Source organism: Achroia grisella, unplaced genomic scaffold (genome assembly GCF_030625045.1).
Source record: "Achroia grisella isolate CSIRO2021 unplaced genomic scaffold, CSIRO_AGI_Agris_v1 utg856, whole genome shotgun sequence".
NCBI lineage: Eukaryota > Metazoa > Arthropoda > Insecta > Lepidoptera > Pyralidae > Achroia > Achroia grisella.
In genome coordinates this window covers 1791509-1815723 of record NW_026713045.1, presented here as the reverse complement: position 1 = coordinate 1815723, position 24215 = coordinate 1791509, and the positions used below count along the sequence as shown (strand labels likewise).

Sequence of the window (24215 nt, the reverse complement as noted above, 5' to 3'; positions counted from 1 at the left end):
GTCTATCCAGTTCAAGTGTAATGCATATATCGGCATACATAGCTATAATAGTATTTTTTGGAGATCTTGTAGTTTTGTAGTGTTTATTTATTTTACGTTTTGTTATAGATTATGCTATTTAGAAATAGGTATATATTTTTTTCTCTCATATAATTGTTAATGTTTACAAATATTACTACAATTATTTTAGTAATTATTTATAACCATTATGTTATTTAAACCATATGATATAAGTAGAGTTCTATGTATAAAATATCGTCCTTTTACACAATTATACAAAATATTAATTGAATGCCCACACTCCTCTTGCCATCTCTTCTTTCCTTGTCAAAAATTCGCCTATATCTACAGAGATTAAGTTCAGATAATATGCCAGATAGAGATCACTACAAAAAAATCTTAAAAAGGATATAGGTTTCATTAAAAGTAGGTAATAAGTTATTTAAAGTAAAATTCATATCATGTCTAAAATAAAGAAAAAATACTTAGATAAGTAAAGAAAAGAAGGGTCATGTTTGCATGGCGTTATACACCCATTATCGTCAAAGATTGTCTGTGACAACTATCAAAAATCTACATTTATAAAGTTATGTATATTTATAAGTTATGTATGAACTTATGACCCAAAATAAAAGAAAACATACACGCTTATTCTATTGTGATTGTCAATAAGCATTATGACCCTTCATCATCATCATGTTATTTTTCAAGGGCCATTCAATAGATAATGCGCGGCGTGATATCATAGTGGAATAATAGTTCCGTGATATGTATCATGTGGTTATAATGACACCAATAATCTAGATCATTAGATCAATTGAGACAACCGTTTCAGTATAGTCAGTTTCAGTCCACGTCCCATATAAAAGGACTATCTAAATTAATATTTTCATTGAAATCTATCCACTAGTCAAAGGATAGAAAAAAAGGCAAAACGACCGAAACATCTCTCGATTCACCCAATCTTTCGATATTTTCGAGGTAATTATTTGTATCTTTAATAAAAGATAATATAATTTATACTGTGTTCTATTCTAATTAAAAGGCTAACTATAATTCTCTATAGGTATTAGATAGTAAAAAAGAATATTGTTGTTGAGTAAACAATCGTTCCTACATTGTGCTATTTAGGGTTCTAAGAAAAAAATTTAATAGCTAAATCCGCGACTTCGTACCCATAGATAATAGTAAAATACTTCGTTGTATCCAAATTGGTCTATAACGACAAATCATTTTAGACGTAACTTTTCTCAATACATTATTTAAAACCGCGCTCTCAAACGTCTAGACAAAGGACAAAGATACTAATACTCATTCCTCTAGGTTCTATTGTAATAGTTTTTTTCGTATATCTTCCATATGAGCGTTTAATAACATATTATTTAAACGTATAAATGTTACATATCTTTAATTGTTTCCTTCTATGTAATTACAAATATTTTCATAGAGACAACAGACATGAATATTGCCTTTGTATTATTGTTGGATCTGTAAAAACGGCCTTTTATATGTTAATCTATAATTTCATTATGTAGGCCATACATTTAGTTTTCTTTCGGGTAGGTGTATGACGTAGGTTCACAGATATATTATTTTATTCAGGAAAGCTTAGTAGTATCTAACGCGTCAGCACGTAGGTGTCACCGCAGATTGTGTGGGTGTCCTTCACAGACCTGCGCCCAACAGTTTAAAATATTTTTTGTGTGCAGGTTCAGTTCCTGACTCTAATATTATTCCTTATTAAATTAAAAAAAAAATAACCTGAACAATGGCTCCTAAAAACTGGAGTTAGATGGAAATTCAATTTTTTATTTCCGATTATTACACATGTACTTACATCTATGGAATTGAGTACGTAAATACTTAGTTTCATAGATCAATCAGACAGTAGAGTAATAAAAAGGAGAAAATTGAAAGGTCATTAGTCTGGATCCTTTCTAATCACACAATGCGGGCATTGTTTCTAATCTAATTATCTTAACTACCTGTAATTAACTACTTACTTAATTAATTGTAATTTGTAATTTGATGAAGTTTGCTCGTTAATATCAAAAGTTTTTCTAAATTTAAATTTAATTTTAAAATACACAATATTTTAATTATAAATTATTCCGCTTTTCTAAAAATTTATATCTGAAATAACATTATTTCAGACAAACAAAAAATAACATTATTTGTTTTTAACAAAAAGTCTAAGTTTTCTAGTATTTTTCATTTGAGGTTCTCTCTCAAGATGTCAGTAGTATAGGTGAATGAAGTCTGCTATATAATTATTGTAATATGTATTCGTACAATATACCTATGATGGCAAAATGCGAGTTCTCGCTACCGTCCGCACATTTGCTATGTAAATTAATTCTCAGAACGTCTCGAACGAGACACGTTCGTTCGGTTGAGCTCTTCCTTTTATACACTTCACTCGATATTTGGAAATCCCGACAGACAGATCTGACACAGTTGCTAGGCTATAACAATAAGATTTTAGTTCATTTGTTCATAATTTTAGGGTTTGATTCTTTTGAGTAATAAAATACATAGATTTAGATGATGTCACTATTATAGTATACTCTTATATAATAGCATTAAAATACAGGAGCAATATTCAGGTAGGCAAGTAGATACCCACATGAATTCTGGACCTGTCTCAGGCATATTGAAGGCGTAAACCTGAATTTACAATACACAATGGGTAGGCAGCTTTTGTTACTGTCTGTTTATACCCAATTTCCAGTGACATATAAAACAAGATATAAAATGGGTGCCCAATAAATAAATTTGTAGTAGGTGTGTTACAAAATTTATATTTATTGATCCGTTTTATGTGTTGATAGATGTCATTAACGCTTCGGATTTGAACACAGCTCTATACCAGTCGCTAAAGGCTGTTTGTTTTGTCACATTTAAGCACGACGAGGAGGAAAAACAGCCCATAAAGTACGTATGTTTAAAGAAACATACGTACTTTATTGGCAAAGACCAAAGCTGGTTTTTATCGTATAATTGTTGGATCGATGGTAAACGTGAGTGCACGTGCGTCAGCGGCGAGATTATGTTTCGTTTCAATTGCCAATTCACTGATAGGAAAATCATAAAAACATATTTCTAAATTGGCTATGACCTAACGCCAAACTAATTGTAGCCAGCGGATATGGACATATTTAGGTACTAATGTAGACACATACACATTAGACACATTTGGGACTGAGAATGTATAAATAACTTAGCGTAATCCCTGAACTTCTCCGCTAGTTTTTGCGTGGATATAAGTTAATAGAAAAAAATATTATAAGTATTCATTATTTTCATACGTATGTACCCGATTGCATTCATTAGTGACTGCAGCTTCGTTCAACAATTAAAAGAAGGACGCGTCCGGAGGCACGGAAGTGCCTCCGCCAACCGAGTAATCAAACAAACACCGACTCTCGGTATCTTACATCCTTTTCTTTGAAGTCAACTTAGTTACATGCGTATTTAACGTTGAAAGTACAAATTTCTTGTCACGAAGCTAGAAATAGAATATAAGAATGAAAAAAATATTATTATTAGGTGACGTAAAATAGAAATCATTGTATCTAATCATATCAACTCATGAACGTTCTACAACAGAGGGCAGGTTTGTCCCCGCTTAAGAGGAGGGATTAGCATTATCGCGCCGGCTTGGTATAGAATTTTATTCCATGTTATTATTCTCTTTCATAATATACATACCCAAATAGTTTATTGTTGCTTGCAAATGTATGGTATTTTAAGGTAGTATATGTTATAATCGGACAAGTAACTAGATAACTATTATCTGGAGTATTTGTACCTAACTATTATTAGATACACACTTACATATTCTCTTTTGTATTATAAAACGAGTCTTGTCTGTATTAGTACACGTAACTACATGGCGAGGACGGCACAAGCCAAAAGCAACTGACCCTTGATCTTATTACAGCTCCGACCCATACACTGAGCTAAATAATGCCCGTAAAGTACTTATGAGGCACTTCCGCTGGAGTACTACGCAGATATGGCGGGCCGCGGTTTTAATATTTGGATCGTTATGTATACTGTGTCGAGGGTTGAGGTTGCGGAGCACGGTCGGCCGTGACCCTGCCGGCCGCGGTCCCTATTTACATAACAACGCGTAGAATCCGGCGTTAACAGCAAACGCCACGCAACCTCAGCGATTATCCAATTGAACGTGATCGAGAGCGATGAATGATTGTCTTGGATCTTGAGAACGCTACTCTACGTGGATGTTTAGACTCAATGCCCGGCGGTGTTTAAAGAATGCTGTTCGTGATTTGAATTGAACTTCACATGTATTGCGTTGTCAAACCTGGTTTTAAACCTTTTAAATTATAGTGATTTATCGCTAAATGCTACAGACTTACCGTTATCGGATCCCGGCTTTACTTCTTGTCACCTTTATTTCTGAAACTAGCTGACCCACACCTTCATCTGTATCATATTTACTTGACATTTATTATATTACACCCAATTTACATAATATCATTTTAAAATTATAGCCTGTGTTATTCTAATATATAAGCTATATTACAGTAAAGTTTCATCAAAATCCATTCAGTAGTTTTTGCGTGAAAGAGTAACAAATATCCATTAATACATTCATACTCACAAACTTTCGTGTTTAAAATATTCGTAAAGTAACATGTAAGTGAATATTTTTTTAAGTAGGAAGTGCAATTAATGCCTTTGCGCATAATTAACGTTTCATCTTAAGAATTTACGATGGAGATAGACAAAAAACATTATCCTGTAAATTTAATCTCTTTCAAATTGTCAATGAATGGAATTCCATTTTACGCAGTTACTAGGCCAGAACTGATGGATCATGAAAAGTTTGTCTATGCCCGTATCGTAGTCCGCTTATCACTTATCTTATACATTTACATACGTACTTATGTGCATGGTTAGTGAATTAATATACGGGGGAAGTCTCAAATTAAAATTGAAAACGTTAAGCCTTGACGATGCATTAAAAGGCACGCAGTTTGTAATAAACACAATTGTTTAAAAAGTAGATATAGAAGTCAAAATTCGAAGTTTCTTTTATTGCATGTTTTCAAATCAGTTGATGTATGAAATTCACTCTATATTTTGCCACAAAGGCGTGCATTTAGATATAAATTATGTTTGTTATAGACTATATTCTCACAACATTTTTAAATAGTAATACAGGTAATAATGAGAGTAATAATAAACAGCATGTATTAAAAATTTAGCTTCTATGATAATAATTATTAAAATATAGAGACAACAACTTTTCATCTACTACTCAATTCTGTTGATTTTTTCCTGAGAAGTGTACATAATTTCAAATTGACGTGGCATTACAGTAGCATGGTGTACCCTTAAAGAAAATACTCATCGAAATCAAATCAATTAAAAAGTTGTCAAATGATATCCATCTGGGTGGCATTCGTTTCGATGCATCATCAAGTTCAGCCTTTTTGCAATTGTGTATAATATTTCATAGTCTATGATCATCGAAATTTAATATGTGTACCTATATATATTAATATAATTACGAAATATGTATGTGCAACCAAAAATATTTTGTGGTGTCAACTTTCATAAATGCTCATTATGAAAATTGCCACCACAAAATATGTATTTATAATGTACACTGGTAATATATGTGTAGATAAGGAAATTTAGCACATTTATGCAATTATTATTTTATATTATTAAATAATTAATATAAAAAAAATACCTGTCTGTGCGTATGTTTTGATTGATCGTGGTAATTTCTGAAACGATCGGACCTATTTTGTCGGTATTTCCGTCGTAGATAGCTCATGTTATAAGAAGCCCTTTAGGCTACTTTTATTTCATTTATTTTATAAAAAAAAATGAAATTCCACGTGTAGGATGTCGCTCGTAACTGCTAGTTAAATAATGAAACAATCTTTGCGACTAATAGTTTCTAATATGTATTGAATTGACTGCATATTTATGAATAAAAATTATTATTACAATAGTCCTAAATACTTCATTAATTGTATAAACTTCCTGTTGTTTACATAATTTAGTAGTGAAATTGTTTTATTGTATAGATACCAACGACTTGTAAATGATATCAGTATATAAACATATTTAGATAGTGTATTCAACGGATTATTTTCCTTTCATAAAATGTACAATGAATCATGTTTACGAGTGACGAACTCGTAAATATATAATGAATGAACATTAAACGTTGGTGATTTAACAATATATATTTTTTAATTAACGGCACAATTAATTATTAATATACATATATGTAATATGTATATTATTAATTAATTGTGCCGTTAATTATAAATTATTACATATTTGTTTTACCTACTTATTTAAATAATTTCCTTTAGTAGGCATTGTTATCCTGTTAATGTAAATTGGATTACATTTTCCTCTGTAAGCTTTTAATTTGGGCTGATTGATTGTACAGTTTTAAAACGTTTTTAAGTTTTGTTGAAACAAACTTATAAGACAATATTTACTTAAGATCACAGATAAGATAATTGCTTTAGGTAGGTAACAACTGTTGTTGGAATGCGCTAACGGTATAGCGGCGCCGGGCACCACAAGCGGATGATGGGATGAGCATAAAATTACGTTTTGTTAAAGTGACATTCCTAGCAATCTGGGCATCACACTCCATTATAAACGCCCTCCACGACGGATAACCTTGAAAGTATAGTCTATCATTTTGTCTATCAATCGTCGCGGATTTTAATCATCTTCTAATTTTCATTGTCTGATTCCTTATTTCACGGCCTCGGTGGTCTAGCAGTTTTGCATGTCGCCTTACTTTCGATAGTCGCGGGTTCCTCGCACGCAGTCAGTATGGTTTTTTTATGGATGATAATGGAATGACACCAATAGAGGATAATAAAATGAGCATGAAATAATATCACATAGCTCATCTTAGCAATTTTATTAAGAATTTGTCAAAATGGTTGCCAGGGGAAACCGCGTGGAGGTCAACCTGATACGATACATTGCTAGCAATGGGGTTAACAGTCCACATTACTAACTACATTCCTTCATGAGTATCATTGTTGGTATTGGTCTGCGTGTTTTCTATGTATATCTAAGTATTTATATCAGTTATCCATAACACAAGCTCTGCTTTACTTGGGCCTAGATGGCTCTGTGTGTATAGTTCAGGTATAATATTATTTAGAGCTGAAGCGTATGAACTGTTGGTGTTGTCAGATCCAAGTATCTAAGGAATCGTTTTGTGTTGTTGCAGGCTGACTGCTCGGCGTGTTGGCAGCGGATGCGGCGCATGCACCTGCGTGCGATGCGCTGCTAGACTCCGCAATGGTGGGCGTGGGCGTCGCGGAGGGGGGCGGGGGTAGCGGCGGCCCCGCTGACAGCTATTACGGCGAGTACTACCCTCCGGAGTCCTACTACGTGCCGCAGGAGATTTGCCAGCATCCGCAACAACACCCACAACATCCGCACATGTGCACTGTTCACACCGAATACGGTCAGTTACTCTCTCACTATAAGTGATGAAAAATAAATGATCAGTATAGACCATCCCCTTTGCGATAGAAGCGAGTGTCAATTAACTCTATCCTTACACTGTGGTTTTCTCATCTTATTTTATTTATATAATTGGAATAGCTTAGGGACAGTCTTTTCCATTCTTCAAACGAAACACATCTTACAAAAGAAGCTGCTTGGCGGTTGAAATAGACACTCCGCTTCTGCAATATACTCTTTCAGGAGACTTGTTTTCTTATTGTCTTAGACTGCACATGACCTGATTATGACATTTTAGTTTAACTTACCTCGTTTACAATATTCTTTGTGCATTTTGTACGTATCTTTTAATTTCTCCTAAGTGTGTCCTTATTGTTTGGATTCAGATCATTATAATAGGAATCGACAGTACATCATAATAGGAGATAACTCCACTATAAATGTAAATGGATTATAATGTATGTGTAACTATGTGTCTTTCTATATACTAAAATTTTTTGTTGATTGACTATTTAATTGCACGTACTTTACAATAATTAATGCATCAATTAGTGTTAATATTAGTGTGCAATATTCAGTACCTAGTGAAAATTTGCAATCCATAATTACAACAAAAAATGAGTTCGTACAACCGCATTAATTACGAATCGTGTCAGAATTATGAACGAATTATACCTGAGAGTAACCCTTTCATCCGTCGAAACAATGAGATTCAAGGCTTGAGATGTTTAAGTGTGGCGTTGCTCAAGAGCTTGCGGTTGTATTGTGTAGTCACTCGACTTTCGAGCGAACAGGCCATAATAGGTAGTTTACCTAAAAACTATGCGGCATGTTTCCGTCATGAGCAGCGCGCCGCCAGCCACAAAAGTGGAGATAATCACACAAAAACCAATTTCATGTCATAAAAATATCAATAACTAGTCGCTTTACATTGGCCTGTTTCTATAACTTAGCCAGTCGGAGGTATATTATGGACATCGTCTTTCTGATCTACAGGATCTTATGGGTTGTCTAATTTACCGTAACCACTTTTGCACTCAGTACATTATAATTTATTTCTAAAATATTATAAATAATTATTATAGGTACTATTAATGTCGATCTAAAATTAAAAAAATGTTTTACAATTACATAGCTAATTTTAATATGCTTTTTATTTAGCGTTTTATTACGCTTAACCGGCTGTCATTTAGGCCTCCATACAAACTATCTCGTCTACAATAATGCGAAAGTGTCTACCTGTCTGTATGTTTGTTATATATGAAATAAAATACTATTTACAAATGATTACAGCTGGCATGCCAGTGGTGACGTCAGCGACAATGATGCCGCAGCTGATGCCGCAAGTGATGGACGAGAGCTTGCGGCACTACTTGGTGCCACACCCGCACCCGCAGGCCCACCCCCACCACGGGCCGCACCACCAGCCGCCACACCACCAACCACCGCATCACCAGCCACCGCCACATCACCAGCCCCCGCATCATTATGTAAGTTCTGCTTTGTTTAATCCACATGTTTTATACGTACAATTAGGAAAAAACACGGATTATTACAATTTTTTAAGCTTCTGATGTTTCAGCAGTATTTTAACTAATACTAACAAGTAAGACATGGTAAGATTCTGTGTTTTTTCCTAATTGTAAAAAATAATGATCGCGTTAAATTTAAAACGATGTTTTCCATGTGACTTTTATACTGAAAAACAGGGAATTGTCGTTATAATACTTAATGTTTGGAATTTGATCTGGAAGTGGACTTATCTATAAAAGAGATCTCTCACAGAGTCAACCCCGTATAGTGCAGAACAGCTAGTAGTGACTAGTAGTAGTACTAGTACAACTGATATTTCTAAAATTTTAATCTATAATTTGGGAGGAGGTGGTATTGCATTGTGCAAACGAAGTCGTGGGTAACATTTAGTAGTAGTAAACCATAAAATTAAGGTGAATGAGCCTGAATGCCATACGAGAGAAAAAATGTATGACGTTAGTGCTGTCATGCTAAATTGTGTTTTGACTTTTGATTGACATCGACAGTTGACATTTGTTAGCTACAATCATGTCCTTGCGTCACTATGAATAAAATAATTTATGTATGAAACTGTGATAGTGATACCATTGTTTTTTAGTACCACATATTAATATTTGCAAACAATAGTTTGCATTATCCTCATTTTGAAGGTTTCATCGTTATATGCAAACTGTGTCACTTAAAACTAAGGCGGCAAATATGCTTTTATACAGTTAGTACAAGTTGTTACACAGATTCAAAATTTCGAATTTAGTTCCATTCACAGAATAAGGCAAATTCTTCTGGTTTCACGGTAGTCATAATGGACTGTGTTTTTGTTTTGTTTTGATCTGTCAATATTCTGACTTGTGTTGTATTTAGATTTATTTATATATCCGTCTAATAACCGGTAATTATATTTTAATATAAATAATACAGTGCTTGGAAAGTCTAAATTGTAAATAAATTGACTTCGGGCTATTAAATTTTGAATTGTCATCTTTAAAACGATGACGCTATAAATCGTTTAGCCTAAATGCAGTGTCTGTTTAAACAGTCGTTTGTATTGTATTATTATTAATGACTATTTCTCATATTTCATTTGAATGTCTACAATATATGTTTACCTATATTTCGTGCGCAAGCGAAACTATAAACCGACTGTGTTGTGTGTGTAGTTCTACAGAAGTATTTCAGTGGTATTCAGCGTTAATCTAATCATAGCAATGTTATAACGACCGCGATTGTAGTAAGCCTTATCAGCGGTCCAAAGAGTTGGCTGTACGTGGCAGTGACGTCCACAATTCGCGGCTATTCGAGCTGCTTTTCGTTTATTTCTATTTATTCATATTAAAAAAATATGAGTGATCCTAATGACAGTAAAAAAGATGATCAAAAACCAACATCTAAGGTCAGTAGGCTTGTATGTATATTTAATTTTATTTATTATTTACAAATATTTAACAAGATAAGGATATTTATTATCAATAACATTAGAAATTGTGATTGTCGGAAATAATAATCTCTTTTTTATAAAATCATATTTTTAAACATATCTATAAAATGTTGTATCTATCAGATACATTATTATATAGATATTTAAAATCATATAACATAAATCCAAAATATTTATCTTCTGCCATATGTTGTTACCTGTTACTAATATTATCTATATAACATGTCAGTATGTAGAAATAGTTCATTCATTACATACCATGAAATGACCAAATCTGTTTGAACAATCTTTAATGACCTTGTGTGTGTTAAATCACTATACCATACAACAATTCAACATGTCACTGTATTTTCTGGTGATTGTGAGTTTGCACAATACTAGCATTCATAATCAATTTGTTTATAGGAAAATGTGCTGCTGTATAATTTCTATTTAATTTGTAATTTGTATGCATACAGATCTAAAATAATACTATTAATTACAAATTATACAGCAGCATTTTTTATTTTCATTTATGAGTTGTTAAAAATATATTTTAATTGAAATATGATTTTAGTTTATGTTTTGTCGTAAATTTTATCAGCCTTATTACAAAAAGATAAACCTGGTTTAGCACTAGTAATAAATCATTCACCAATGTATTCCTTATTAGAAAATGACGTTTATCTCTAAATTGTGATTCATCTATGGTCTAAAGTTAGTTACAGTAGTACAGTACAGTAACAGTAGTTTAACAGTGGTCTAAATCCAGAAAGTCAAATTCCATTTAAAAAAATAAATTGTACATGTTTGTTTTTTGAAAAATATCTTAACTAAATTAAAAATATATTAACTAAAACTATTTAAAGCTGATTTTACAATAATAAATAGAGATAAAAAACGTTATTTGTTATTTTTTCACTCTTTCGACTTTAAATAGTCACCATTTGAATAGATACAATAAAAAATATCTCACCATTCCTTTTCTTCATGTACCTCCATGTTGTAATTTAAAACTGATTTTCAGCCTAATAGTACATTAGTGCAAGTTTTACATAACAATAAAACTTGTATTATTGAGCAGAGACGATGCACAGCATCTGTGAGAGTGCGCCCGTAGTACTTCCTGTTGCGGGTGAATAATAAGATGTTGCTGGTCGAGACGATGTATTGTACAGATGATGATAAACTGACAATGTGTACATAGAAATAATGATCTTATATACTAAATAACAGTAGGAAAATGTAAGGTGGGGTGACATAGTTTAGATACAGCAGTGCCTAGTAGACAATATTGAAATTGTTTTACTAGACATTATTAAATGCAATTATTATTTTGATGTATCTAGGTGACTGTGTCCCATAGATATTCCCCCCTGAGAGAAAAAAAATATATTACACACAAAAAAATTATAAAAGTTAACTGTAAAATTTAAGATATTATGCACTTTAGTAACAATAAAAATTCATTATACCCAAATAACGACGTAAATCTTCGACTGTCGTGGGTTTAGGGCACTCGTCGATTGCTTGCCATTTTTCTTGCGTTGGTTTCATCCCTTGGCTCGTTATATGATAACCAAGAAAATCTAACTCATTTGTGAAAAACTCGCATTTGCTCATATTAATTGTTTGCGGCGAATAATTTGATTTCGCTAGCGCTCTCTTTGGTCTGTGCTTGTTTTTTATTCATCGAGATTTTTGCTCCGGTGTCCACCAAAATTCTATAGCCACTGTTAGAGTCGGTTATAGCTAGGCGGTTAGACGGATGAACAGCACAGCGTTCCGTCTTATTCTGCATCGAATCTAGTTTTCCGACGGTTGTCTATAGGAGCGCGGCATGTCACATTTGTATGCCTTTTCTTTATATTTGCGATGATATAATATAAATAATAGTCATTTTTCTGACTATGCAATGACCGTAGGTGCGAATTTGACCTAGATCTGTAGTTGCTGCGTCTGTTTGTGTGTGGCGAGCGCTTTTCGCGTATATCAGCAATTTCTGATCGCAGTGTCGCAATTAGTGACGACAGGTGTGCAATGACGTCGGCGGTGACTGTTGGCTGTACTTTTGTAGACAGCATTTTTGCTTTATTTTTCCAGTTTCAATTTTTCGTCCAGAGATTATATCCAGCAGGCAGTTGTGTTTACTGGGGGTCAGTAGCACGGCAGGATCCTTGTTGCGCAGTATTGCCAACGACTTTTATGCCTCTTGAATTTCCGAGCCGGTGAGACCCGCTTCTGGGAAGCCGGTGGAAATGTGCAATCGTTGGTGGTGCGCAGGATGCCGTCAGACAGAGATCTCTTGTTTGATCTCGTCGTTTTCCCAGGTATCGTCTCGACCACGTCGGCCAGATCACGTCGGGCAGATCACGTCGGGGTCACCACTGTTGCGGGTGAATATTATGATGTTGCTGGTCGAGACGATGTATATTACTGATGATTATAAACTGACAATGTGTACATAGAAATAATGATCTTATATACTAAATAACAGTAGGAAAATGTAAGGTGGGGTGACATAGTTTAGATACAGCAGTGCCTAGTAGACAATATTGAAATTGTTTTACTAGACATTATTAAATGCAATTATTATTTTGATGTATCTAGGTGACTGTGTCCCATACTTCCCTTCTAATCTACCAATAGTAAGAACTTCCGGTTTTGTTTAGCGACTTCCAGTTCCGTTTAAGAACTTCCGTTTCCGTTTAGCGACTTCCGGTACTAATTATTTGCTGTCTTAGGAGGTGTGTCGACCAACGACCACCAAGCCTCATAGCAGTCTCTCACCAGGAGACCTAAATTGGATGCTGTGCATCGTCTCTGCTCAATAATACAAGTTTTATTGTTATGTAAAACTTGCACTATTATCGGCATGTGACGATGCACAGCATCTGTGAGAGACGTGTTTATAACTCCTGGTGACAGCAAATGACGCTATGTGATAACGTAATAACATATGCTATAGTATAATCAAGATAAATTATAAGTCTAACATATAATCCGATATATTCCAATATTTATATAAATAACATCATAATAATAGAACAAAATTTAACTATTACATACTTATAAAATGCCAACTTAACACTATATATTCTATAATATTAATAATAATATACACCAGTAATCATAACAATCATACTTTAGACTGGTTGAAAATTACTTGAAAGATTTGCGCTTGATTGAGGCCTACCAATAATTTCTTTACGGTAGTATTTTGCAAAAGTATTTTCACTACGCCAGTTACCACGGCTAAGTATATTTTCTACGGGGAAATTTTCATACCAATTTAGAGAGGCGACAGCTGAACGCACACTGCCCGGAGAGGCGCATATACCTGCATCTTTGAATATTGTTTTAACCCAGTTACCTATAACCGTTCGCGAAGCTGATCCCATAGAGCCTCTAATTTTGATAAATAGAGAATTATTGCATTCTATTGTACGTCTCTCTGAACCTAGTTCGATAACCTTCCTAAGCCAAAATATAGGACACACATTGGGGTTATTATGTTTTGATAAACGCCAACCAGACTGTTTGTATGAAGCAGTATCTGTTTTGGATCCAAATGATGGGTACAAGGTTATGTTATCGATATCGTCAGTAAAGTGGTCAGGGGATACTTTTAACAAGGTTAGGTCATGGACACGCCGTCCCGAGGCTAGCAGTAATATACAAGCTAATCTACGTGAGGCTTCAAATAGCGTTACATTTGTTGGCGGGTTATCCTGTAACCAGCAAACCAGATCGCTAGGATCCCAAATGGGGGGTTTTTCTGTTCTTGGGTTTTGAAGAGAGATAGCCTTTAGCATATGTTTAACTAAAAAATTAGAATTTAAATTTTCGTTGTTTAATGTTCTTCCAAATGTTAATACTACAGATTTATGTAACAAAATAGTTTGATATGCTAATCTCTCCTCAAGCCACAAATAAGCTAAAAACCTAGTTAGATTTACTGCATCGGGATGTTTAAAGTTTATATTATTATTCTCACAAAACCTAACCCATCTATTCCAAGCTGGTTTGTAAGTTTTTAATGTTGAATCTCTCCAACTAGATCTCAATAGGCTTAGTTCTTCGGCTGACCAGTTACTTGTTATGTCGCCCCACCCCCAATTCTCCAAACATACAATGTCATGTCTTGAACTCTCGGTGGAGGGAGGCCGGTGCTCTGATCTATAAGCACTTGAGATAAGTTGGTGATTTTCATGGGTCTGCTCAATGCTCGTCGACGAAGATCCGGCAACCAAAACGCTTTCGTCCACATTGGGGCTACGACAAGAAATACTCCTTGGGAGGTATTTAAATGATTTAGTACCCGTGGTATCAGGTTCGGTGGTGGGAAGACCCACGCCAACTGATAGTTCCATGGGCGGCTGAAAGCGTTGTGGAATAGTGCAGAGTGGTCCCGACAATCTTTTGTGACATATCTGTCTACAACTCGAGATTGTTTGGTGGCAAACAGGTCGATGTACGGCACTCCGAACTGACGAAAAACTTTTTCCAAAGCTGGCTGTTGAAGATGCCATTCGGCTGGTTGTTTCCCTCGCGACAGCCTGTCCGCAACATCGTTGAACTTGCCTGGAAGATACTCCGCTGTCAAGGTCATTTCCCATTTGTCTACAATACTCAGGAGTTGGTATGTCAAGTTGAGCAATGCTGTCGATCGTGTGCCGCCTTCTTTTCGTATGTATGAGACGACTGTACGGTTGTCGGATTGTAAAATCAGGTGACTTCCGTGTAGTTGGAATCTGAAATGTTTTACTGCTGCTATAATCGCGAACATTTCTTTGCAATTGCAGTGCCAAATCCTTTGATTGGAAGTCCACCTGCCTGACACCATTAGATCGTCCATTTGTGCTCCCCAACCGTAATCCGCAGCGTCTGTGGTCAAGAAGTGTTGTACTGCCCTTGGATGTAGATCGCTGGATACCTTGCAGTCTGTTAACGTCTTTATCCACCATGTTAGCTCTTCTTGTACTAGTGCTGGGATGATCAATTGGGTCGGAGCAGATATTTTCGACAAACTCCGTGCATATAGCTGAAGCTGTCTGGAGTGCAGTCTGCCCCTGGGTATGACAAAATTTGCAAAGTTTAGGGTACCCATTATCACTTGTGCTTCCTTCAGTGTCATTGCTCCTTTGCGCATTATTTTTGTCGCGATTGCGATTATCCTCGCAGCTTTTTTCTCCGGTAAGCATTTCAGGTTGTTGTTCGTATCCCACCGTAGTCCCAGATACTCTATCACTTGTGTAGGTATCATTACTGATTTTTCGTAGTTTATCGTCCACCCCAGCTGTTCTAGAATTTTTATAGCAGCTCTCACCTGATCTTTGAGTAACAGCCGTGACTGACTTACTATAAGAAAATCGTCTAAGTAGACAATTACACGCATGCCTTGGTTCCGAAGATACTGTGCGATCCAGTTGGTTAGCGCCGCAAAATTTTTCGGGGCGCATGAAAGGCCAAAGGGTAGACAGGTCATTTGGAGTATCTGTTGACCGTAAATTAATCTGAGAAATTTTCGGTGGGTCTTGGCAATGGGTAGATGAAAGTAGGCTGATGAAAGGTCCAGCTTTACCATCCAATCGTTTTTCTGCAGGAACTGTGGTATTAGAAATTGTGAAATCAATTTGAAAGGCTTTGGTAGTATGTACTGGTTCAAGCGCTTTAGGTTGAAAATAGGTCTGTGAGTCCCATCGTTCTTCCTTGTCAAGAACATTGTTGAGAAGAAACTGGGGCCCAGATCCTGTTGGTCTGGAATTTCCAGGACACCTTGTTGCAACAGGATCTTTATCTGATCCGACATATCTGGAGACTGGGTTGTTCTGAAGCGATTTAGGGTTTTCGCCAATGGATGGACAAGTAGTGGTTTGGAGGTAAATGGTAGACGCATTCCCGAGATCATTCCGAGAAGGGCCTCCGGAGCCCGAAGCGCCTGCCACTGCCTCCGATACGCTCGAAGACAGCCTCCGTAAAACCTGGGTTGTGTGAGTTGCGAGTCATTTATCGAATTTCTTTTTGCCGGGTAGGCTGTCCTTTCGATGATAGACTTTCTTCGATCTTTTCTGCTCTGGACGATAGGCAAAGTTTTTGTTCTTCCTTGAATTTGATGCGTGCTCTTGATTACGAAAGGACTGACTAGCCTCACGTGACGGACCAGGTTTACTATGCTTATGACAAGGTTTAGTATTTGGTTTATGGAGCTCTTTTCCCGAGTCAAACCATGGTCGAACCCATTTATCCATCCCACCTGTGTTTGCAATGTAAGCATGCAGGTGAGTTTCATTAAAAAGGTACCCAGAACTTGGAGGTATCTTACGGAGACCCTCACGTAAGTTCTTGTTTGGCAGCTCACCCAGGATACGCTCCCGGCGAGTTTCGATACATTCTGCCCGCTTACCGCAAACTATTTGCATAATTTCTTCGCTTACTTTATGAAATTTAGAATTAGGTTGAAATAATTCTGAAATTTTATCAAAAATATTTCCAGCAGACAGAGTTGTATCAGGGGCTGCCGCCCAGTCAACCAGTTGTTGCAGGCTTTGATTCAATAGATCACGCTGTGTCAACAATCCATTACAAATAGCAGCTACAATTTTTTCGGATTTAGCTGAATAGTCTTTGCCTTTTTGGAATTGTCTCAGTTCATCATTTATATCCAACTCAACAAAACCAGGGGTGGCACAATGTATTTTCAAGGCGTCAGTATATCGAACCTCTTTCCAAGATGGATCACCGAATTTTTGCAGCAATTCTAACCGCTTTAAGTGCTCGGGGTCCGCCCGGGGTACTTTAGGGTCTTTAGAGGTTGTATTAACTTGGCCAAGATTTAACAACCGCGTTTCATTTGGTACAGCAGCCGTTGGGCGCCGTAAAGAAAAATCGGAGGACACCATTGTGGTGGGTCTCGATGGTGGGTCACGGATAGTGTCCGTGGACGCCGCGGCCGGTGCGTTAATCGCCACTGTATGTGCCGCTGTACAATTGCTAGGCATATTCTGAATTTCTTCCGTTTGAAAAGACGGTAGACATGAATTTTGCAATAAAATATTTGTCAATGCATTAACTCTGTACATAAGATTCTGTATATCAAAATCTGACTCACCTTGTCTTTTTCTTTTTACCTGGTGGTCTGAGGAATCCGATGAAGCGGAAGCAGAGTCGCTACTGCAGGTATGTCGGCGCCGGGTACCGCCACTGCCGGATGCCGGAGCTGAGGCCGGGCTCGATGCGCGGTGTAGCGGAGCTTCTTCGTTATTCACTTCACTATTACTCATGATCACACTTTAGATTTAAGTATTAAACTAATTATAAATTTTGCAACTATATCGTTAGCAAACTAAGATAAAATTAGATGTTCACTGTTCGGGAAGTAACGACGCTATGAGGCTTGGTGGTCGTTGGTCGACACACCTCCTAAGACAGCAAATAATTAGTACCGGAAGTCGCTAAACGGAAACGGAAGTTCTTAAACGGAACCGGAAGTCGCTAAACAAAACCGGAAGTTCTTACTATTGGTAGATTAGAAGGGAAGTACTACGGGCGCACTCTCACAGATGCTGTGCATCGTCACATGCCGATAATAATAAATTTTATATATTACTTAAATAGTTATAATGAAGACATAGATCAATAAAGATAAAATTATTTTTACTTTATACATTTTTTTTTTTGAAATAATATTTTTGATCACTTTAGTTTTCTGGTAAAAGGGAACTCAATTGTATGCTGACAGACACAAGTGACTGATTTCTTTATATTATCTGTGGGAAATATGTAATGAACTGTAGTATTAAGTAGTCTTGTAAAAAGACTGTATATGTTTAATAAAACATTGGAAGTTTTTTTATAAGAATTAAGACAAATGTAAATGGATTTACATGGGTATTTATAATGTATTGTGGTACCTTATAATAATAGTAATGGTAATAAAAATTTCTTATCAGGATTAATTTTCTTTATATATAACCTAGATGATGATAATGAATTATTCATTCTATATGACTATTTTTAAGTCTTGTATATTGAAAATACCATTATTGTAATGCTCTGTAAATATTTCAGGGCCCAACGAATGGTGCGGGTGGTCCTCAACACTTCTATGGTGCAGGATACCCACCTCACTACCATCATGTGCCTCCACACCACATGCAGCATTCTCCACCCCCATCGGTCTTCCAAAAAGATGAAAGGACGCAACGGCAGTACTCGAAGTTAAAGCAAAAATTGGAACGTAAACAAACTAATAGGAATAATGGTGTAGGTTAGTATACAAATTACCAAATTAAATACCAACATATAATAGAATTATAACTGTTTTTTGTATGTACATGGAAGATATATGAGAAAAACTATTAATGGGTAACTTAATCAACATAATAGAACTCAAAACTATAATTATTAGAATTGTCTGCTTTCCTGTGTATGTGCCACTAAACTCAGAAATAGCTGAACCAATTTTAGTGCGGTTTACATTAATAACAGTTTTGACTTTATTAAAAAAATGTTACATAATTGTTATATATTTGGTACAAAGTCATATAAAATTAGCTCTGATAGTGCTACAATATAACAAAATAATAGATTTACAAACTGAATAAATGTATTTACATAAACTTTTACTCATCAGTCGAAATGAATTCTGGCGCGAGCACACCATCACTGTCACCTCGCAAGGAGTTAAATGGCCGCGGTGGCGGCAGTGGGGGCGCTTCCTCGGGTGCCTGGTCCGAGGGCGAAGGCTCCTCGGCCGGCGCGTCCGTACAGGACGACGACGAGAACGATATGCAGGCTGTGCTAGACATGCTGTCTACGATACGCAAACCACAGGTATGTTCACTTAAAGTTAATATATCCATTTTTACTTTAAGTTACATGAGAAAAATTGTTATTTAATATGTGCCCCAAAACAACTAGAATGTTAGAAATGCAGTATTTATTTTACCTTGTAAATGATATAGCCTGAAGATTTAGTAAAAAGAAATTTTTAAATGTAAAAAAAAAAATAATTTTTATTGTTTTTTTAGGTGAGCGAGATAACCCCTACAAGTGCCCTGGTGCAATGGAATTCACCTTATCCGGATGGCGTACCAGTTCCTAACTTGGAGTTAACATATGACCTATTGCTCGGAGATCGTGATGTCAAGCGATATAAAGCGATCTATAGTGGACCATCCCTGTCGTGTCGGTTAGTAAATTATAAATTTTTGATACACAATTTTTTTGTGTCAAATGTTTTGTGATATATTATTTAATAGATCACTTGATAGGATTAGTGTATAATCATTCCGTAATATATTTTTCTATCAATCCACAGGGTGCGGGACCTGAAGCCGGGCTGCGAGTACTCTGTGTGCCTGCAGATCCGCGCGGGAGAGGTGACGGGCGCGGCGAGCGAGGCGGCCACGTTCCGCGCGCCCGCCGCCCCCCCCGCGGCCCCCCCCGCGCCGCGCGTCACGCAGCGCGCGCGCGCCTCGCTGCAGCTGCGCTGGCAGGCCGCCGCCGACCGCGGCGCGCGCGTGCTGCACTACCTGCTGCAGCTCGACGCCGGCGACGGGTTCGCAGAGCTCGCGCGCCCGCGCACGCGCCAGCACACCGCCGCCGGCCTGCGCCCGCAGACGCAGTACCGCTTCCGCGTCGCCGCCGTCAACGAGTGCGGCCGCGGCGACTGGAGCGAGGAGACCGTCGCCTGGACCGCGGGGTCGCCGCCCCCCGCGCCCGCTCCGCCCGCGCTGTGCTCCTCCGCGCCGCGCACGCTCGCGCTCGCCTGGGAGCGCCGCGCCGACGAAGAGTTCACCCTGCAGATGGACGACGCCGCCCGCGGCCACGGATTTCTTCCCGTCTACTCGGGCCCCGAGCGATCTTACGAGTGTACCGGACTGTGCCGCGCGACCGACTATCGGTTTCGACTTCGCTGCGAGACCGCCGACGGCCAAGGTCCCTGGTCGACGGAGGTCACCTATCGAACGCTTCCGGAACGACCGTCCGCTCCGGGCAGGCCCTCCCCCCGCGGCAAAATACACTCGCGCGCCTTCCGACTTAGGTGGGACCCGCCAGGCGACGATGGGGGCGCGGCCGTCGCGTCTTATACCCTCGAAATCGACGGCGGAGAGGGCTACCGACCCGCCTATCAGGGATCCGATCGAGAGGCGCACTGCGACCGACTGCAGCCGGGCACTCCGTACAAGGCTCGAGTCCGCTGCGCCAACGAAGCCGGCGACAGCGAGTGGTCGGCGACGGAGACGGTGACGACGGAGGCGACCTGCCCGGGCGCCTGCGGAGCGCCAGAGCCGGCGGCGACGGCGCGCGCCACGCTGCTGGCGTTGCGGTGGCGGGCGCCCGCCTGCTCGGGCGGAGTGCCGCTCGCCGACTACCGCGTCGAGGTGGCAGAGGCGGACGCGGACGCGGCCGCCGCGCGGCTCGCGTACATCGGCGCCGCCAACGAGTGCGTGGTGCGCGAGCTGGCGCCCGGCCGCCGCTACCGCGTCTGGGTCACCGCCACCAACCGTGTCGGCGCGGGCCCACAGTCGCCGCCGCTCGAGTTCACCACGGCGGCCGCGCCGCCCGACGCTCCGCCCGCGCCCACCGCTGTTGTTGAAGGACCCCGCTCGGCGCGCCTCGAGTGGGCCGCGCCCGCAGACAACGGAGCCTCGATCCTCGACTACCGGCTCGAGATGAGCGCGACCGACGTCGACGACGCTTTTTCCGAGGTGTACCGAGGAGGCGATACGACCTGCCTCGTGTCGAAGCTCGCGCCGTTCTCCCCATATTTTTTCCGAGTGTGCGCGACGAACTCCGCCGGCCGCGGCGGATGGTCGGGGGTCCGCGACGTGTTCACGCCGCGGGCGACTCCCGCGGCTCCGACCGGTCTACGACACGAATCGACCGCCGACAGCTTGAGGTTGTACTGGCGAACGCCGGCCGGTCACGGGGCGGAAATACTAAAATATCGCGTCGAGGTGGACACGGACGCATACGAGACCGAGGGGCCGACCCCCGAGAGGGTCGTGGACGGACTCGCCCCGAACACCGTTTACCGAGTTCGCGTCGCCGCCTTCAACGAGCTCGGGCTCGGCGACTGGTCCGAGGAGTGCAAGGCTGCGACGCGACCGATGCCGCCGGCGCCTCCCCAGATTCGCTGCGCGCAGGTCGCGCATAACTTTATGAAGCTCGAGTGGAACGCGACCGGCGGCGAGGGCGCGCAGTACTGCGTGGAGATGCGCGCGCCGGAGGCGCGGGAATTCCGCGCGGTGTACCGCGGACCGGCGCGCTCCTGCAAGGTGAAGAAGCTGCGGGAGTCGACGAGCTACGCGTTCAGGGTGCAGGCGAGCGACGAGCGCGGCGGCCGCGGCGGCTGGTCGGCGCCCTGCGTGCTGCCCACGCCCGCCGCCCCGCCGCCCGCGCCCCGCGCGCCCGCGCTATTGCCCGCGCACGCGGTGCCGCCCGCCGCCGCACCCGCCTCCTCCGCCTCACCCGCCGCGGTGCCGTCCGCTTCGCGAGCCATGGTCGTCGCCTGGGAGGCGATCGAGGGCGCGAACTACGTGCTACAGTGCGCACGCGCCAAGGATGCCATCTTTAAGCAGGTACACTAACAATAACATTTAGTAACAACAGATTCAATCTGAGTTGAATTCGTTTATTCCGATGCAAGTTATAATTTAAGCTATCGGCATAGAGTACATAATTTCTGTTTCTGTTTCTCTGCCGATATTTCGGCCTATTAGTATTCGTGTCGGTGACCGAGCGTTATGTCCGCAGGTGTATTCGGGCGGCGAGACCCAGTTCCAGCTGGAGGAGCTGGAGGCGGGCGCCGAGTACCTGGTGCGCGTGATGGCGGTCCGCGGCGGGCTAGCGAGCGCGTGGTCGGCGGCCGCGCGGCTGGCGGCGCCGGCGGCGGGCGCGGGGGGCGCGGGGGGCGCGGGCGGCGCGGCGGGCGCGGGCGCGGCGGCGGCGCGGCCGCGGCGTGCGCGGGGCGGCGCGGGGGGCGCACGCGCGCTGTCGTCGCGGCAGGTGGCGCTGCTGCTGGCGGGCGGGCTGGTGCTGCTGGCGGTGGTGGTGGCGGTGCTGGTGCAGCGCTGCATGGAGCCGCGGCCGTGACGCGCGCTGGTGGCGGCGCGGCCCCGCGCGCTCGCCCGCCTGTGAGCGCCCGCCCGACGCTCGCCCGACGCCCGCCCGACGCGAACTTGACGCGACGTCGCTACCGATTCCGTGTATAGAAATACGACGTGCAGCCCAGAATGCGACTCGCTCGTGTCCATATATTAGAGTAATTTTCTTCGCGCGCGCCGCTATGTGATGTATCCAGTGGAGTGTCGGTCGATTCGTCCGCCCGGGTGAATTATGTATTCGTTCTAGATGATCGCCGAATCCTCATACTATTCTTCGAGTGCTGAGTGTGTACAATTTGAAATTTTATTATCTGTTTAGTAATTGTACTCCTTAGATAGTCTTGCAAAAATGATTTGTCGTTTCGTTTATCGACACCGTAATCAAAAATCATTAGAAATCTCACAAAAAGAAAATTATTTATATGTACATATTGTGTAGATAAATATATAATCATATCGAATGTATGTAAAGTGCTACCAGCATATAATGGTTAGTAGAACGAAATCTTATTTTGTGTACCTTTTTTGATACATTAGTTATTAAAAAATTGATGGATGATGCTCTTGTAGATCTAACTACACCGTTATGGTTGAATGTCTTATTATTAAAAGTATAGTATTGGCCAACTGGATGCGGGCTCGTGTTACGGCCTAACATACTAGCGTTTTCATACCATGGACGGTATTTCAATGAACTGCTGTGAATGTTATAATTTCACTAAGTGTATAAAACTATACATAAGTGTGAAGTTGCCATTTCTAAATGTATATTTTACAATGCAAGTCTTACATTTTATCTTCATGTGTATATCTTTTGACTTCACACATTTTCATAATCTAGTCTATGCCTGTGGCTTGTTATTTCATTTGCTGTACTGGAACGTCGAAATTCTATTATTAATTAATATATATACCAGAAACAGTAAATGTTTATTTTAGTAATAATTGATGTATACTTCCAATATTTGATTAGTCTACGACTGTATGTTTTCCATACTGCATATTTTTTATAAAATATAAATCGGTTTGTTACATGTTTTTATTCAGATTTAAGTGTAAGAAGTTATAAAAGGTGCTCTACGATTAAAGTTCTGTTACGAGGGGCGTGGTCCCTCACTCTGCAACGAGTTTCCAGTGTGTGTGCTGTGATCACTTCCTTATGCGAATGAGACTGATTTTACATATAAATGCTTTGATTATATAAATGTTCCATGACGCTTTTGATGCCTACGACGTCTGTGCTCTCCGCATGTACTGTGCTGCAGTGGCCACAGGATATTGTTTAGTGGGACACTGTCCCTATGCGCACAGGACAGACCAATCGCTATATGTAAATGTGGAACATGAAAACTGAAACCGATTTTATTAACTCGGAATGCTTAATTAATATTATTAATGTGAAGTGTATATTACTCATACTTTATCACCGTCTATTATTTCATTTTAATCAATAAGCATGACTTTTAATTGATGACATACCTAATATTATGAATAGGGTAATTTGTTTATATATTTAGAATTTAACGAATTATTGAGATTGTTACCACCCGACATAATTATTGAGTTGTCAAGGGAATTATCGCCAAAATGTAATATTTCAAATATATTTTAAAATAATTATTGGCGTTATATTACGTTAATGACATTATTAGAGAAATTAATAA

At 39.9% G+C, this 24215-nt stretch overlaps 1 protein-coding gene across 1 annotated transcript in view; it reads left to right on the top strand.

The window, feature by feature from the left end:
- LOC131852719 (fibronectin type-III domain-containing protein 3a-like) overlaps positions 1-22562 on the top strand; it is a 59845-nt gene extending 37283 nt beyond the window's left edge. Inside the window, exons 2-8 of the mRNA XM_059203445.1 lie at positions 7253-7492; positions 8785-8981; positions 18509-18707; positions 19074-19273; positions 19471-19631; positions 19761-22026; positions 22202-22562. Of these exons, the coding sequence (XP_059059428.1) occupies positions 7324-7492; positions 8785-8981; positions 18509-18707; positions 19074-19273; positions 19471-19631; positions 19761-22026; positions 22202-22540 (3531 nt within the window). The 5' untranslated portion in view covers positions 7253-7323 and the 3' untranslated portion in view covers positions 22541-22562. The remainder of the gene's footprint in view (positions 1-7252; positions 7493-8784; positions 8982-18508; positions 18708-19073; positions 19274-19470; positions 19632-19760; positions 22027-22201) is intronic.
- The last annotated feature ends 1653 nt before the right edge of the window (positions 22563-24215 follow it).